Source organism: Bos grunniens, chromosome 5, assembly GCF_055505025.1.
Source record: "Bos grunniens cultivar Pamir isolate PY7600 chromosome 5, Bosgru_T2T1.0, whole genome shotgun sequence".
NCBI lineage: Eukaryota > Metazoa > Chordata > Mammalia > Artiodactyla > Bovidae > Bos > Bos grunniens.
In genome coordinates this window covers 31,534,021-31,546,810 of record NC_141169.1, presented here as the reverse complement: position 1 = coordinate 31,546,810, position 12,790 = coordinate 31,534,021, and the positions used below count along the sequence as shown (strand labels likewise).

At 56.0% G+C, this 12,790-nt stretch overlaps 1 protein-coding gene across 2 annotated transcripts; it reads right to left on the bottom strand.

Annotated features, from left to right (window-relative positions):
- Positions 1 to 6,432: 6,432 nt before the first annotated feature.
- DDN (dendrin) lies at positions 6,433 to 12,335 on the bottom strand. 2 transcript variants are annotated; one of them, XM_086399663.1, is made up of 3 exons: positions 12,138 to 12,335; positions 10,233 to 10,304; positions 6,433 to 9,807 (listed from the first exon to the last, which is right to left on the bottom strand). In XM_086399663.1, the coding sequence occupies exons 1-3, from the start codon at positions 12,278 to 12,280 to the stop codon at positions 7,908 to 7,910; spliced, it is 2,115 nt and encodes a 704-aa protein (XP_086255789.1). In that variant the 5' UTR covers positions 12,281 to 12,335; the 3' UTR covers positions 6,433 to 7,907. The 2 variants fall into 2 exon arrangements, with proteins under 2 accessions (XP_086255789.1, XP_086255790.1); XM_086399664.1 differs by lacking the exon at positions 12,138 to 12,335 and having other exon boundaries at positions 10,233 to 10,463.
- Positions 12,336 to 12,790: the final 455 nt, after the last annotated feature.

Genomic DNA, 12,790 nt, shown 5'->3' with positions numbered 1-12,790 from the left:
TCCTCGGCTGGCGTCTAATTAACTCCTCCTGCCCCTGGTTTTATGTGCCCCCCTTACCCCACCTTGTCGGCCCCGCCCCTCCGCTCGGCCCGCTCCCCGCCATGGACATTCCAGCCCGGCCGGGCTGGTGTGCCAGGGCAACCAGGGCCGGACCGAGGCCTAATCCCCCCGCCGCCTGGCCCGACTGGGAGAGCCCCGCTCACCTCCCCGCTCTCTGGGGGCTGCTCGGCTCTGCGGTGGCGGAGACACACAATCGGGACAAAGGAGCAGCCCCCAGGGGGCTAACTCAGCCTTCACGCCCAGGTTGTGCGGCATTTGGGGAGTTTAATGAATTGTCCATCACGCCTTTCAGGGCCCGCCCGTCAGCCTGGATTAATCTTCGGAGCCCTGGTGGGGTAGGAGACACTAAGCCTGTATTTATTACTCTCCCATTGTCACTAATTGAGGTAATTATCTGTGACTCTGGCCTGGCCAACAATGCGGCATTCACTCCCGGGACCTCGACGGGCCTGGCTCCCACTCTCAGCACCAGCCCTCCCTCCTCTCCTCTCCCAAACCCGCCAAGGGCTAACTGGAGCCCCGGAGCATGATGGGAAAGTGGACAATGTCCCATAATGCTTCACCTCCAAACCGGTGTGGAGTTGCAACTAGGGAGAGGTCCCTCTAAAGCAGGTGAGAAAAGAAGGCAGCCTGTCTGGGGACAGGTTTGGCTGGCAGAGCCCCCGAGCCACAGAAGGGCATGCCTCTGGGGTCTTTGGTTTTCTGGACCCTCATCTCTGTGTTGGTGGTGCCAGCGTCTCCCAGGGTCCTTCTGTGAACCCACCTTCATGTTCCTGTAGCCTCCAGAGTTCTAGGGTATTAGGAGGCCCTATCCCATACCAGGTATAATTTACGGAGGGCCCTAAAGTTTCAGGGCTGGCAGAGTAGTGTGGGTGGGGGAGGTGGGGAAAAAGAATAGGCTTGGGCTCAGGGGAAGAGCAAAAGGAGCCATCACAGGAAGGAGCACCGAGGGCTCATGCTACTGTGGCCATGCAATAGCCTTAGGGAGAAACTTGGATGTGAAGAGGGGAGCAGGGCCAAAGAGCAGATTTCACATGGGGATGGCTTCCCAGGTCAAGGGGATTGGCCCTGGGGAACAGGTGTGTGTGTTTGTGTGTGTGTGGGTGGAGGGGGGTGTAAAAGAAAGAGAGAGAGAAAGATAGCAAAGGAAGTTTTGGAAAGGGCTAGAGGGTAAGCCCCTACTTTGAGGGTAGGGGCTGTGTCTTGATTACTGTTGTTTTTCTAAGAGCCTGCACTGTGCGTGGCACATAGTAGATCCTATCAAATGAGCGTATAGGATAGGTGAGGATAAATGAGTGTATACTGTAGGTGAGGCCTGTATGATCGTTGGGGTTACGATCTGTCGACTCCTCTGCCACAGCCACACACAAACTCTTCATTCTGCCTCAAGGCTTGCTGAAAGGAAGTTCTGACCATCTGCGGACAGTTCTTGAAGGGCACCTCACCAGCTACTGGTGTCAAGGATCTTGGCAGAGCTCAGTGCTACGCTCGGAACATCGCCACCTTGTGGTGCCTCTTGGGAGAGCTACTGGAGGGACCCCAGCAAAGGAAGCAGGGTCATCCCTGGCAGGTGGGGGGCAAAGAGGAAGGACTGTCACACCAGGCAGCAGCAACCCCTCCCTTATATATGGACCCTGAATTGCTGTGCCAATGTTCCTGTGGCACAGTTTTATCATTTGTTCCTTCTTTCTGCCAGCATCTATTGAGAGCCTGCTCCAGGCCAAGCTTATAGGCGATGCAGAACTAAATCAAAGGCACTACCCTTGAGTAGCTCATGGTCCAGTAGAGAATCACACAAAACCTCTCTGCCCCTCATCTCTCCCTCAGTTCCTCTCACTAAAGCTCAAATGTTTGTTTGTTTAATATTTATTTTTCTGGCTGAGCTGGGTCTTAGTTGCGGCATGCAAGATCTTTTAGTTTCAGCACACAAGCTCTTAGTTGCAGCATGTGGGATCTAGCTCCCTGACCAGGGATCGACTCAGGCTCTCTGCCTTGGGACCATGGGGTTTTAGCCACTGGACCACTAGGGAAGTCCTCAAATGTTTTATCCCTGCTTTCCTGGGATACTTCATGATGTGGTTCCCATACATCATTCCAGGATCCCATCCCCTTGCAACTCTGCCTTCCCCAGTGCCTGTGAAAGCTGTGTGCTCTCCCACCTCTCTACCTTCACCCACACCCTGGAATGAACCTTTTCCCCATCTCCCCTGGCTGAAATTCATCTCAAAGCTGCCTTCCTCATGCTGCTACTGCTGCTAAGTCACTTCAGTCGTGTCCAACTCTGTGCGACCCCATAGACGGCAGCCCACCAGGCTCCCCTGTCCCTGGGATTCTCCAGGCAAGAACACTGAAGTGGGTTGCCATTTCCTTCTCCAATGCATGAAAGTGAAAAGTGAAAGTGAAGTTGCTCAGTCGTGTCCGACTCCTAGCGACCACATGGACTACAGCCTACCAGGCTCCTCTGTCCATGGGATTTTCCAGGCAAGAGTACTGGAGTGAGTGCCATTGCCTTCTCCGGCCTTCCTCATGAGGCTCTTCTAATTTCCCTTGGCGAAGTGGCCTTGCCTCCTGACGCACCTTCTTGGCGGGGCTTTCACTAACAGCACATACTGGCTGCTCCATGGGTGGAACATCTGTGTATGTTATTCATATTTTTATTGGCTTCTAGCTTTCTGAGGGCATGGACTCAATGTTTTGTTCATCTTGGCATCTCTTGCAACACTGAGCTAGGTGCATCACATGCCCTCATTAAGATGGATGGATGGATGGATGGATGGATGAAGGAAGGAAGGAAGGAATGCATAGATGGATAAATTGATGGAAGGATGACAGATGAGTTGGTGAATGGGTGGATAAATGGATGGGTGGGATGTATGGATGCACAGATGAATAAACAAAAGGATGGATGGATGCATGCATAGATAGATGGATGGATGAAGTAACTCTTCTCTAAAAAGATTCACAAAAGCTTATGTAAGGGACTTGCCTGGCAGTCCAGTGGTTAAGACTTCCCCTTTCAATGCAGGGGGTGTTTGGGTCGATCCCTGGTCAGGAAGCTAAGATCCCACATGACTTGCAGCCAAAAAACCAAAATATAAAACAGAAGCAAAAATGATGCACCAATGAAGACTTTTAAAATGGTCCATGTTAAATAGAACTTTTAAAAGAGGCTAAGTAGTACCAGGGGCTTCAAAGGAGGGAGCCCCCACACCAGGACATGCAGAGGAGATAATGGATCCAGGCTGAGCCTCCTTCACTAACACGTGTACCCTCAGTGACTGGTCTCTCAAAAGCTTGGGTATATTCCGACTGCTCAGCAGTTACAGTTTGGGAGCCATTCCTGCCTTTGTGCTCCCCTAGACCCTGTGGGAATGCCTTTATCAACATATATTACATTGTACTGCCTGCACTGTGATGACTCTGTGGGTTTCCTCTTCCAAATCCCTTCCCCTGTTTCTCATACAGCCTAGATGTGTGAACTCCCTGAAGATAGGTAACAGGTCTGAGTCTTTTATGTGTCCCTAGGGCCTGGCATCCATGATCAATGGGTAAGTGAACAAATGAATAACTGAGTGAATGCACAATATCTACATATTCATGTTCAGCCATCTCTCCTTGTCCTCTCCTCCTCACTCACACACACACACACACACACACACACTCCTGACGAAAAGTCCCAGAGTTATGGCCTGATTCTTTGTTTCATTTACCCATTTGTGATCTATCTCGGGAAGTCCCAGGGCTCTCCTGAGAGTCTGAAGGGGGAGGGGGCTCTTAGCTGCCTTCAGAAAGGGGCTTCCCTGGGAAGAACTTGGCTGGTGGAAGGGTAGGAGCATTCTGTGGTAACCTGAGGGCTGCTGCCCCGACCTGAGCACACTCTCCAGCATTGCCGTCCCTACAAGGCTGTCCCAACATGGGGTAGGGGGTGCGGTGTAGTTGTGGCCTCTGTCTTGAGGCTGGCTGGCTGGCAGACGCAGCCAGATTTAGAAGTCATTTTCGCAGCAGGGAGCCTCCAGCCTCCCACCCACAGGGCCCTGCAGGGCCAGTCTGAGATATGGCTCACCCAGGGCTGGCCCCCCAGGCCTGTACTAGCTTCTCCCCTTCTCCTCTCCTACCCTTTCTCCCAGATCTTTAGCAGCTGGTGCTGATTTCATCCTTAGGCAAAGATGGAGGAAGTCCTGGGGGAGGGGGTATTGCACTTGACATCCCAACCACCCATGTGCTCTCAGTACACCATTCACCCAGTCAAGGGGCTGCTTGTCTCCACCGCAGGAATCCCCTCTCCTCTCAGCCTCTGCTGCCTCTTCCTCCTATTCCTCTACCTCTACTTCTCTCTTCCCATCTCCCAACCTAATACTCCCAACACTAAAGAAAGTCCCCTAAAGAGAAATAACAGAGTTCAATACATATATCACATACTGTGTGCCAGGAGATGTTCTAAGTGCTTTACATATTGAATCATTAATCCTCCCAACAAGCTTATGAAAAACACACTATTAATAACTTCATTTTGTAACTGAGGCTGCTAAGGCACAGAGATGTCGAGTAACTGGCCCAAAGTCACACAGCTAGTATGAGGTGGTGGTGGTGGTGGTGGTGGTGGTTTAGTCGCTCAGTCGTGTCTGACTCTTGCGACCCCGTGGATTATAGCCCACCAGGCTTCTCTGTCCATGCCCAGGCAAGTATACTGGAGGAGGTTGCCATTTCTTTCTCCAGGGGAATCTTCCTGACCCAGGAATGGAACCTGGGTCTCCTGCATTGCAGGTGGATTCTTTACCGACTGAACTACAAGGGAAGATCGAATATGAGGTAGATGCAAGATTTAAACCCAGGCTGCCAGGTCCCAGAGTCCATGTTCTGGATACAACACTACCATAGTTCTCTAATAATGACAGCAGTCTGCATAAGCTCTTAAAACTAGCCTCCTGTGTGTTCAGCCTCAAAGAAACCTAGGCAGCATTGTGGAACCCCCTCCCCAGGGCTAGCCCCTCTACTTTCCCATGCATCTTACCTCTCCTGCCACTCCCAGAGCCTGGGAGCCCCAGGGCTACAGCAAAATCCAGGCAGATGCTCTCACTACTGCCCTGGTCTTCCTCAGTCTTCCTCCTAGCCTTAAGTCCATCCTATTCTTAGGCCCAGAGGTCAAAGGCACACACCCCTGAGCTGGACCAGGCTCACCCTAGCTTGGCCTCTGTTTTCACGCCTGCCTTTATCATCCATATCTTCTCTGAATGTATCCTCAACTCCAGTCAAACCAGACCATTTGACAATTTCCTAAACAAACCATTTCCCTTACATTCACGCCTCTATTTTTGCTGTCTCCTCTGCTTGGAAACCCTTTCCCCAAATGCTATCTCAGATGCCTACCTCCTTCATGGAGCCTTTCATGATCTCATAGAATCTGTACAATCTGCCTTGTTTGATTCTTTATAATACTTAACACCAACTGCTCAATCTATCATTATTTTCGTGTTTTCCCTTCACCCCATCAGGCAGGTCTTACTCATCTCTTTCTTGGAGTTTAGCTTAGTGCCCAGTTCTTCTCAGGTGCTCAGTAAATGTTTAGGAGTTAGAATCAGCAGCAGTTAGAACTGTAGGTGGAAGGAAGACAGAACTCAGAAACCTTTGATCTCTGCCCAAGGTGAACCCCTACTTACTTCACTTCCTCCAGCAAGAGCTAACTTGAAACCTGGCAGTATGGTTTCCAGGCAGGTTCTGAGATGGACGGACCTTCCTGGGTGACTCTGACCAATGTTACCCATTTAGATTCAAAGCCCCCAAAGCGCCCTCCCCCCCCTACCACCCGCCGCCCAACCCCTTTCACTGAACCAAGGTCAGACGCCCAGTTTAGGGTCCAATCCAGCGGCCTCCCTACCCTGCCCCACTCCCAGTCCTGCCCAGTCTCTCCGGTTGCGGGTGGGGAGCGACACTGAGATAATTGGAGACCAAAACTCTAAGTGGTTTGAGAGCGGGGCTGGGGATCGGAACGCTGAGCCGGAGTTGCTGTTGGCAGGACTCGGTGGGGGTGGGGGGCAGAGGCGGGGCCGAGGGCCGGGCCAGGACTCGGCGACTGAGTATGAGCGAAGCCCCCGCGCCTGCCTAGTCGGCGGCTAAATTTACCCAGGCTGACTCAGCCCTTGCCCGGAATGGGGGGTGGGGGGAGTGCATCGAAGCAATGGGAAGAGTCAGCGGGGGTGGGGTGGGGGGCAAAGAAGGGAGAGTCCGCACTGGGGGAGACAGGGGTGGACCACCGGAGTTTCCATCAGAGAAAGGGGTCTCCTCCACCGCCCACCGAGCAGGAAGGAGCGCAGGAGCCCTGGGGGGAAAGATGCTGTGGGCAATGGGTCGGTGAGAGGAAAAAGATGCCAAGGCTGGACAAAGGGAAGGTTAGATTTATTGAGCGCCTGCTGTGTACCAGGTACTGTGCAAGGCGCTTTACATACATTATCGCATTAAGTCCTCACAACAACCCTGCGAGGTAGGTGTTTATAAACCCCCATTTGACGGATGAGGAGACTGAGGCTCAGGGAGGTGAAGTGATTTGGCCGAGTTCACATGGCTAGTAAATAGAGACAGAGGAGGTGTCTGAGATCGAAGAGAAAAAAATACTTCAGTGTCTGAATCCCAAGCTGTTTGCTGTGGACGAGTACAGAGAGGGGCTCCGCGCGCTCCAGAGGTCTGCAAGGCCAGAGGCATACTCGCGATCTCGCATAGCTGGAGACGGCAGGGCAGGGGACCCGCGCGCAGGAACTAGGGAGCAATTGATTAAGTGGCAGTGCCGGGGTTGGCAAGACTCGGGGACTAGCTACGAGGGAAATCCGCGACCTGCGCGCGCCCCGTAGTGGCTACAGCGAGTATCACACCCCACACCTACAGGCTTTTGGGGACTAGCCTCTTCCTTCCCTTGTTGGTTTCTGGAAGAGGCAGAAACATGTAAGACATTCTCAGGATTCTCTCAGATGGGTAATTCCACCTGGGTGGGAAATCGTGGTAACTATTTAGAGCATCACCAAGGGACACTGGGGAGGAGGAACAGGGCTGCTTCATTGGGTGCCTTCCCTCCCCAGCTCAGACCACCACAAACTAGGGACAGTGACAAGGCCACCATCCTGCTCTGCCTCGGGGATCCTACACCTAAACCTGAGAGACTGGAATAGGAGCCCTTGCCCACTTACTTGGCTCTTCTGCAAACCCTGCACAGTCTCTTGAATTGAGCCACCCAGGGACCCTCAGACTCTGTTCACTTATTCCTGTCTTGCGGAGAGGAGGATTGAGATAAGAGCCTCTCCTAGGACTCCAAAACATCAGGAATGGACCTTAGAACTCCCTCATTTTACATATTATGGGAACTGGAGAGGGGAAATGACTTGCTTAAGGTTACCCAGCAAATCAGTGTCAGAGTTGGGGTTGGAACCCAAGATCTGTGAAACCAAAGTGACTCCTCTTCTGCTTTGCTGGTGGCTTCTGCCAAGGGCCTCTCTGTCATCTGATCCTCAGTCTGAGGCCTCTCCATCACCTTCTTCCTCCGGCCCAGAGGTCCTGCCCTGCAGTTGCCCTGACTATCCCACCCCTGCCCTCCAGCCTAATCCCACTTAGGCCTCTCTGCTCAGCTCCATGTTAGTGCACTGGGCCCTGCGGAAGACCTTACCCACAGGCACTGAGTGGAACAGGCATTCAAATCTAGTGCACACCCTCAACTCTCCTGAAAAAAAAAAAATCATGAACTGACATGTGCTCCCTCTCATCTGTGTGCCTTCTATGCTGAGTACGGGAATGGGTGGGTATAGGTAAGGGGTACAAGGAAGTCTGTGAGGAAGAAAGGGGACACAAATACAATAAAGGGCCTCTCACTGTTGCTCCCTATTTCCCTGTGGAGTCCCCTTAATGTCCCTCGCCCCGTAGAGGACCTCCTCGGTTTTGCTGATGGCACCTACAATCTCTCGGGCATTGCCGCTCAGCTCGGCTGTCTTTCCGCCTTCCGGGGGCCCGGTCCGCTCTTTCCGCCAGGAGGCGCCCGAGGCTTCTGTGTCGCTCGCATCAGAAGAGCTGCTATGGACGCTGAGCTCCGCAGCTTCGTCTGAGTCGGAGTCCGGGGCGGTGTGGCGGCGGATGCGGGACACGGCTTCCCGCAGGGCCCCGGCATAGGGTCCAGGGGCTCGCGCCCAGCCCCGGCCTGCGCGCCGCGTGCCGGACGCCACTTTCTCCGATCCCTCGGCACCGCGCGCTCCCCGCGAAGCCGCTGGGCCTAAGGCTGAGTGCTCTGGGCTACCTGGCTGCGTGGGGGGATCCTGTAGGTTTACTTCGCCAACCGGGAGCCCCAAGATGCGGGAGGCGCGCTCCTCCAGTGAGGAGTCCGCGGGCTTCCCGCGCTCAGCTTCGAGCCCGCGTCCCTCACTGGGTTGGAGAGAAGGGCGACTGCTCAATGGCAGCTTTCGGCAAGGGGAGGGAAGGACCGCGGCCCCCTCTCCCTCCTCTTTATTGGGTTTCGGTTGGCTGGGGGCATTCCCTACAAGGCGCGGCACCCCGGCGGGCAAAAGCTGCACATGCTGGGTTCGAGGGGTCGGGACGTACTGGGAGCGTATCACAACGCAAGTGGCATCAATGACAAAGACGCCTTCCCCACGAGCGGGGCCACGGGAACTTCGGGGCAGGGTGTGGGGGCGTCGGGTCGCCTTCCAACCCTCTAAGGTCTCGGGTCCTGCCTCCCCTCTATGACCCAGGGACTCTATCCATCCCGTGCCTCCTGGAGCCCAGGGTCTGGGGAGGGTCTGGCTATGCCGGGGCGGCTGCTTTTTAATGGAGGGAACCCAGCGTTTGGGGAGCCAGGTCTGGTCTCTACCTTCCCTCCCTTCCCCGGAGCCTCTGGGATGGGGTCTGGACCTGGGAGTGGGACGCGGGGGGCTAGGGGTGGCAGTGGCAGACCCCGCAGGAACTGTGCCTGGGCTCCCAGCGGCTTTAGCTTGGGGATGGCCGTCGCTACCACTCTTCAGGCCAGCAGCAGCCAGCCTCAGGCTTTTCTCCGCGGGCCCCTTACCGGACTCCAGCCTTGGCCTGTCTGTTCCACAGCCTGGGGATCCCCCCAAGAGACCCCGCCCCTGACGGAGACCCCAGGCCCCTAGGACGTCCCGGTAGATGCGAGGATCTAGCCTCTTCTTTGCGCACCCTCCCTCTGTCCTAGTCGGCGCACAGGTTGAAGAGGAGCGCGCCTGCGAGGGCTCGGGGCCTCGCTTAGTCCCCAGGGTCCTGTGGGGGCCCTCGTAAGAAGGTGGAGCCACGTAGGGTGGCGGCCGGTCCCAGCGGCGTCGCGGGGCCATCCCCGCAGCGCCTCTCAGCAGCAGGTGAGCCTCGTAGCTGGGGGGCCCTGGCCGCCGACCGCCCCAGGGCCCCGCCCACGCCGCCCCAGGATTGCTCTGCGGCTGCGCGGTTGGACGGGGCGGTCGCCCCACCGACCCCAGGCGCTCGGGCCTTGAGGGAGCTGGGAGCCCTGCAGAGTGGGCCACCCGAAGGGCGTTCCGAGGCTCCGGGCGGGGCCGACCAGGGGGACTCCTTCGGGCCCCACCAGCCTTGCGCCTTTTTCGCTCGGTCTCCTTGGCCTCCCGCTCCTGCGACGCCGCTTTCCTTTTCTCTTGCTCCCGGGCTCGGGCCTCGGCCGGGGGCCCCGCCCGCCAGTTGGTCGCCTCCTGCAGCACCCTGGAGGCCCAGGGCCGGCGGGGCGGCGGCTCAGGGGATCCCGGGCGCGGCCCACACCTGGGACAATGAGCAGGAACCCAGGTGAGCAGTTTGTGGGGGAAGGGAGCCGAGGTCCGGGGAGCTGGGAGCGCTGGAGGCCACTTGGGGCCGCCGGGTGGAGGGGTGTGTGTGAGTGTGTGCGCGTGTGTGCGTGTGTGCGTGTGTGCACGTGCGTATATGTTAGGGTTGAAGTCGAAGCGGGACTCCTCACCATCTCTCCATGCACACTTTAACAGTATCTGCCCCATCTCACCTGCCCTTTCTCACGCCCACTCCTGTGCCCCCAAACAAACGGGATGAGTCAGGCCCCAGCCTTCGGGATGGGGTTGGGGGTGGCGTGGGGAAGAGAAGGGGTAACAGCAGCGCTGGCTGGTGCCCACGGGAAGGTCCAGACCCCAATCCCTGCCCCACCTCTCTCTTCCCCTTACCCGTCCTTCACTCACGTGCGGCTCTGGGGCCCGCGGAGCCAGTGGCTGGCCTGGAAGTCCATGAGCTGTCGAGGAGGGGCGCGGCGACTATAATGACAGGAAATAGTCTTCACTTCGATCACCAGCAGCTTGGATTTCTGCACCCAGAGGCAGCTGCCAGACTCCTCATCCTGGAGCTCCCGGGGGCTATCGGGCCCCTCGGAGAAGAGCTGGCCATCCAGCATCCTGCCCCACCCCACCCCGGCCCCCCACCCTCCCACCCGCCCCGAAAGCCCCCTCCCAGCCCGGGGAGCCGGCGCCCACTGCAGAGCGGCAGGCCCAGCGACTGGGGACTATATATACCCAGGCACACGTGTGTGCCTGTCTGTGTGTGTGTGCGCGCGCATGTGACACGGCGCGGACGGCTCCGCGCTGCTACCTCCCCCACGTGCACGACCGCCCCCTGGGGCCCGGGATTGGGCGCCCCTTCCCACTGCTCTTGTCCCGCAAGCCTAATGGGACCCGCACGAGTGGGCAGGGGATTTCTTATTCTTGCCAAGATGACAGTGCCCCCACCCCGCCCCCGTCTCTTCAACCTTCCCGCCGTTTTAACCCTTCAGTCTCCTGCTTCTCAGGGTGCCTGACCAGCAGCATTCTGTCCCTGACATCCTGCCCCAGACTTTTATTTCTTCATCAGGGAGGTGATGGGAACAGAACTCAAGGTCTCCGCCTGCCACTCTCTGCTGGTTTCCAGGGGGTTGGGGTGCAGGAAGGGCTGGCCCACGGCTGGGGGGTTTATTTTTAGCGGCAGTGGCGTTCGGGTGCAGAGGAGATGAGTAACCAGCTTCCATGCGGTGGAGGGAGGAGGTGGTGGCTTGCCCGCAGCCTTTGTGCAACTCTGGGGGAGAGCTGCCTCCAAGCTCAAAAAGGGTCACCCCCACACCCTTAACTCCTTACCCTCTCAGTGTTGTGCCCAGGGCTGATGCCACAGCAGGACAGGAGTCTGTCTTAGCCATCGAAGCGGCCCACACTTTCATCCTTAGATGTTTGTCCTTGGGCACCCATGGAGCCCTCTCTCTGAAGCAGGCTCTCCCAACCCCCAATCCAGAAGCCAGGATTTGGGGGTCCTACTGTTCTCAGCCTGAACTCTGCTCATACTTGTGGAGGAAAGAGTGCTTACGCACTTGCACCCTTTCAGAGGGTATAGAGGCGGAATGGTGTGCTTTCTTGGCTAAACTAATCCCCTAGCAACTGAAATGATACAACTGGCCCCCATTTTCCAGTGTAGCACTCTCTGTCACCACTACCACAGTGCCTAGCTCATTCAACCCCCACCTGGAGTGGTGCTCAAGGTGCCCCCCTTTTAGGCTCATTCTGTCCCGGGTGGGGGTGTTTGCCTGCATGATCCCTCCCCCCAAGCCTATACCAGGTGTCCCCTGATTCACCATGGTAATGTTAGTGGCAGTGCAGCCCACGCCAACCCTTCCATGCAGAGACTTAGCAACCATGCCTGGCAACCATGGCAGCAGCTCCAGTGGAGAGGAGGGGTGCGGGGAGGTGGGAGAAAAGTGTGTGTATGGCAACAGTGCTGAAGAACGGATAATGCACCTCTCCTGAGGAATAGGTTAGAAGGCTATGAGGCTCCCAGACTTTATCACTTGTTTTTCCTTCTGCTCCGTCCTCATACCCTGAGACTGCCTGGTTGGGTTTTTTGGGGGGACAGGAGAAGCAGATCCCAATTTGTTTTCCACTAAAGTATACACAGCCCTTGGACACAGACCCTTCCTTTTAAGGTGATGAGCCAGGAGGGTTGTTTTAGGATGGGCACTGACTTACTGGGAACCACGGAAACAAAACCCAGGCCTCCTGCTCCCTGACATGGACCTTTAGAGAGAACCCAAACATCCTCTATCCCATATGCTCAGCCCGCTTTACACCTACCAGCTATACCGGTGGGATGGCTCTTGCTTGAAGATGCTTCCTTCTACCCAGGTCCCACCAGAGCCCCAAGGCTTTAAAAGTCCTTGCCTCCTCCCTAGACACGATGGAATGTGACATAAGGCGACATCTGTCCTTTCCATCATGCACACACCCACACTCACATAAACATACCCTAATTCTAATAACTCCCTCCCTCAAGTGTGGGAATGTGCTGTGAGAGCTTTGAAGGGGTGAATGCAGAAGCAGGGGCTTTGGAGAAGCCCCACAACGCAGCACTGAGAGCAGAGCTTGTATGAGTGCCCAGTGCTTTTCCCTGTGTTCCATGGAGAAGCCTGGTTTGGAGGAACCAGTACAGAATACCCGGGGTCATGAGTTATCAGGCCCAGTCTGGGTAGGGGCAAGGAAGTACTCAGAAACTCCTTCAAATCTGGGATAGGAAATGGTACCATATCTCTAAGGCAGTGGTGAGACAGTCCCCAGAATGTGGTTCATACCCAACCATCTAGCAGCCCTTATGGTGCCTGTTGCTTGGACTCCTGCTTTGGTCCATGTAGTTTCAGCACTGGGAGAGGTCTGACAGGGTGACCATAATCCTGCTGCTCCCCACCCCTCACTCTCCAGATCTTATCTACCTTGGAAGAAAGGGATTTATG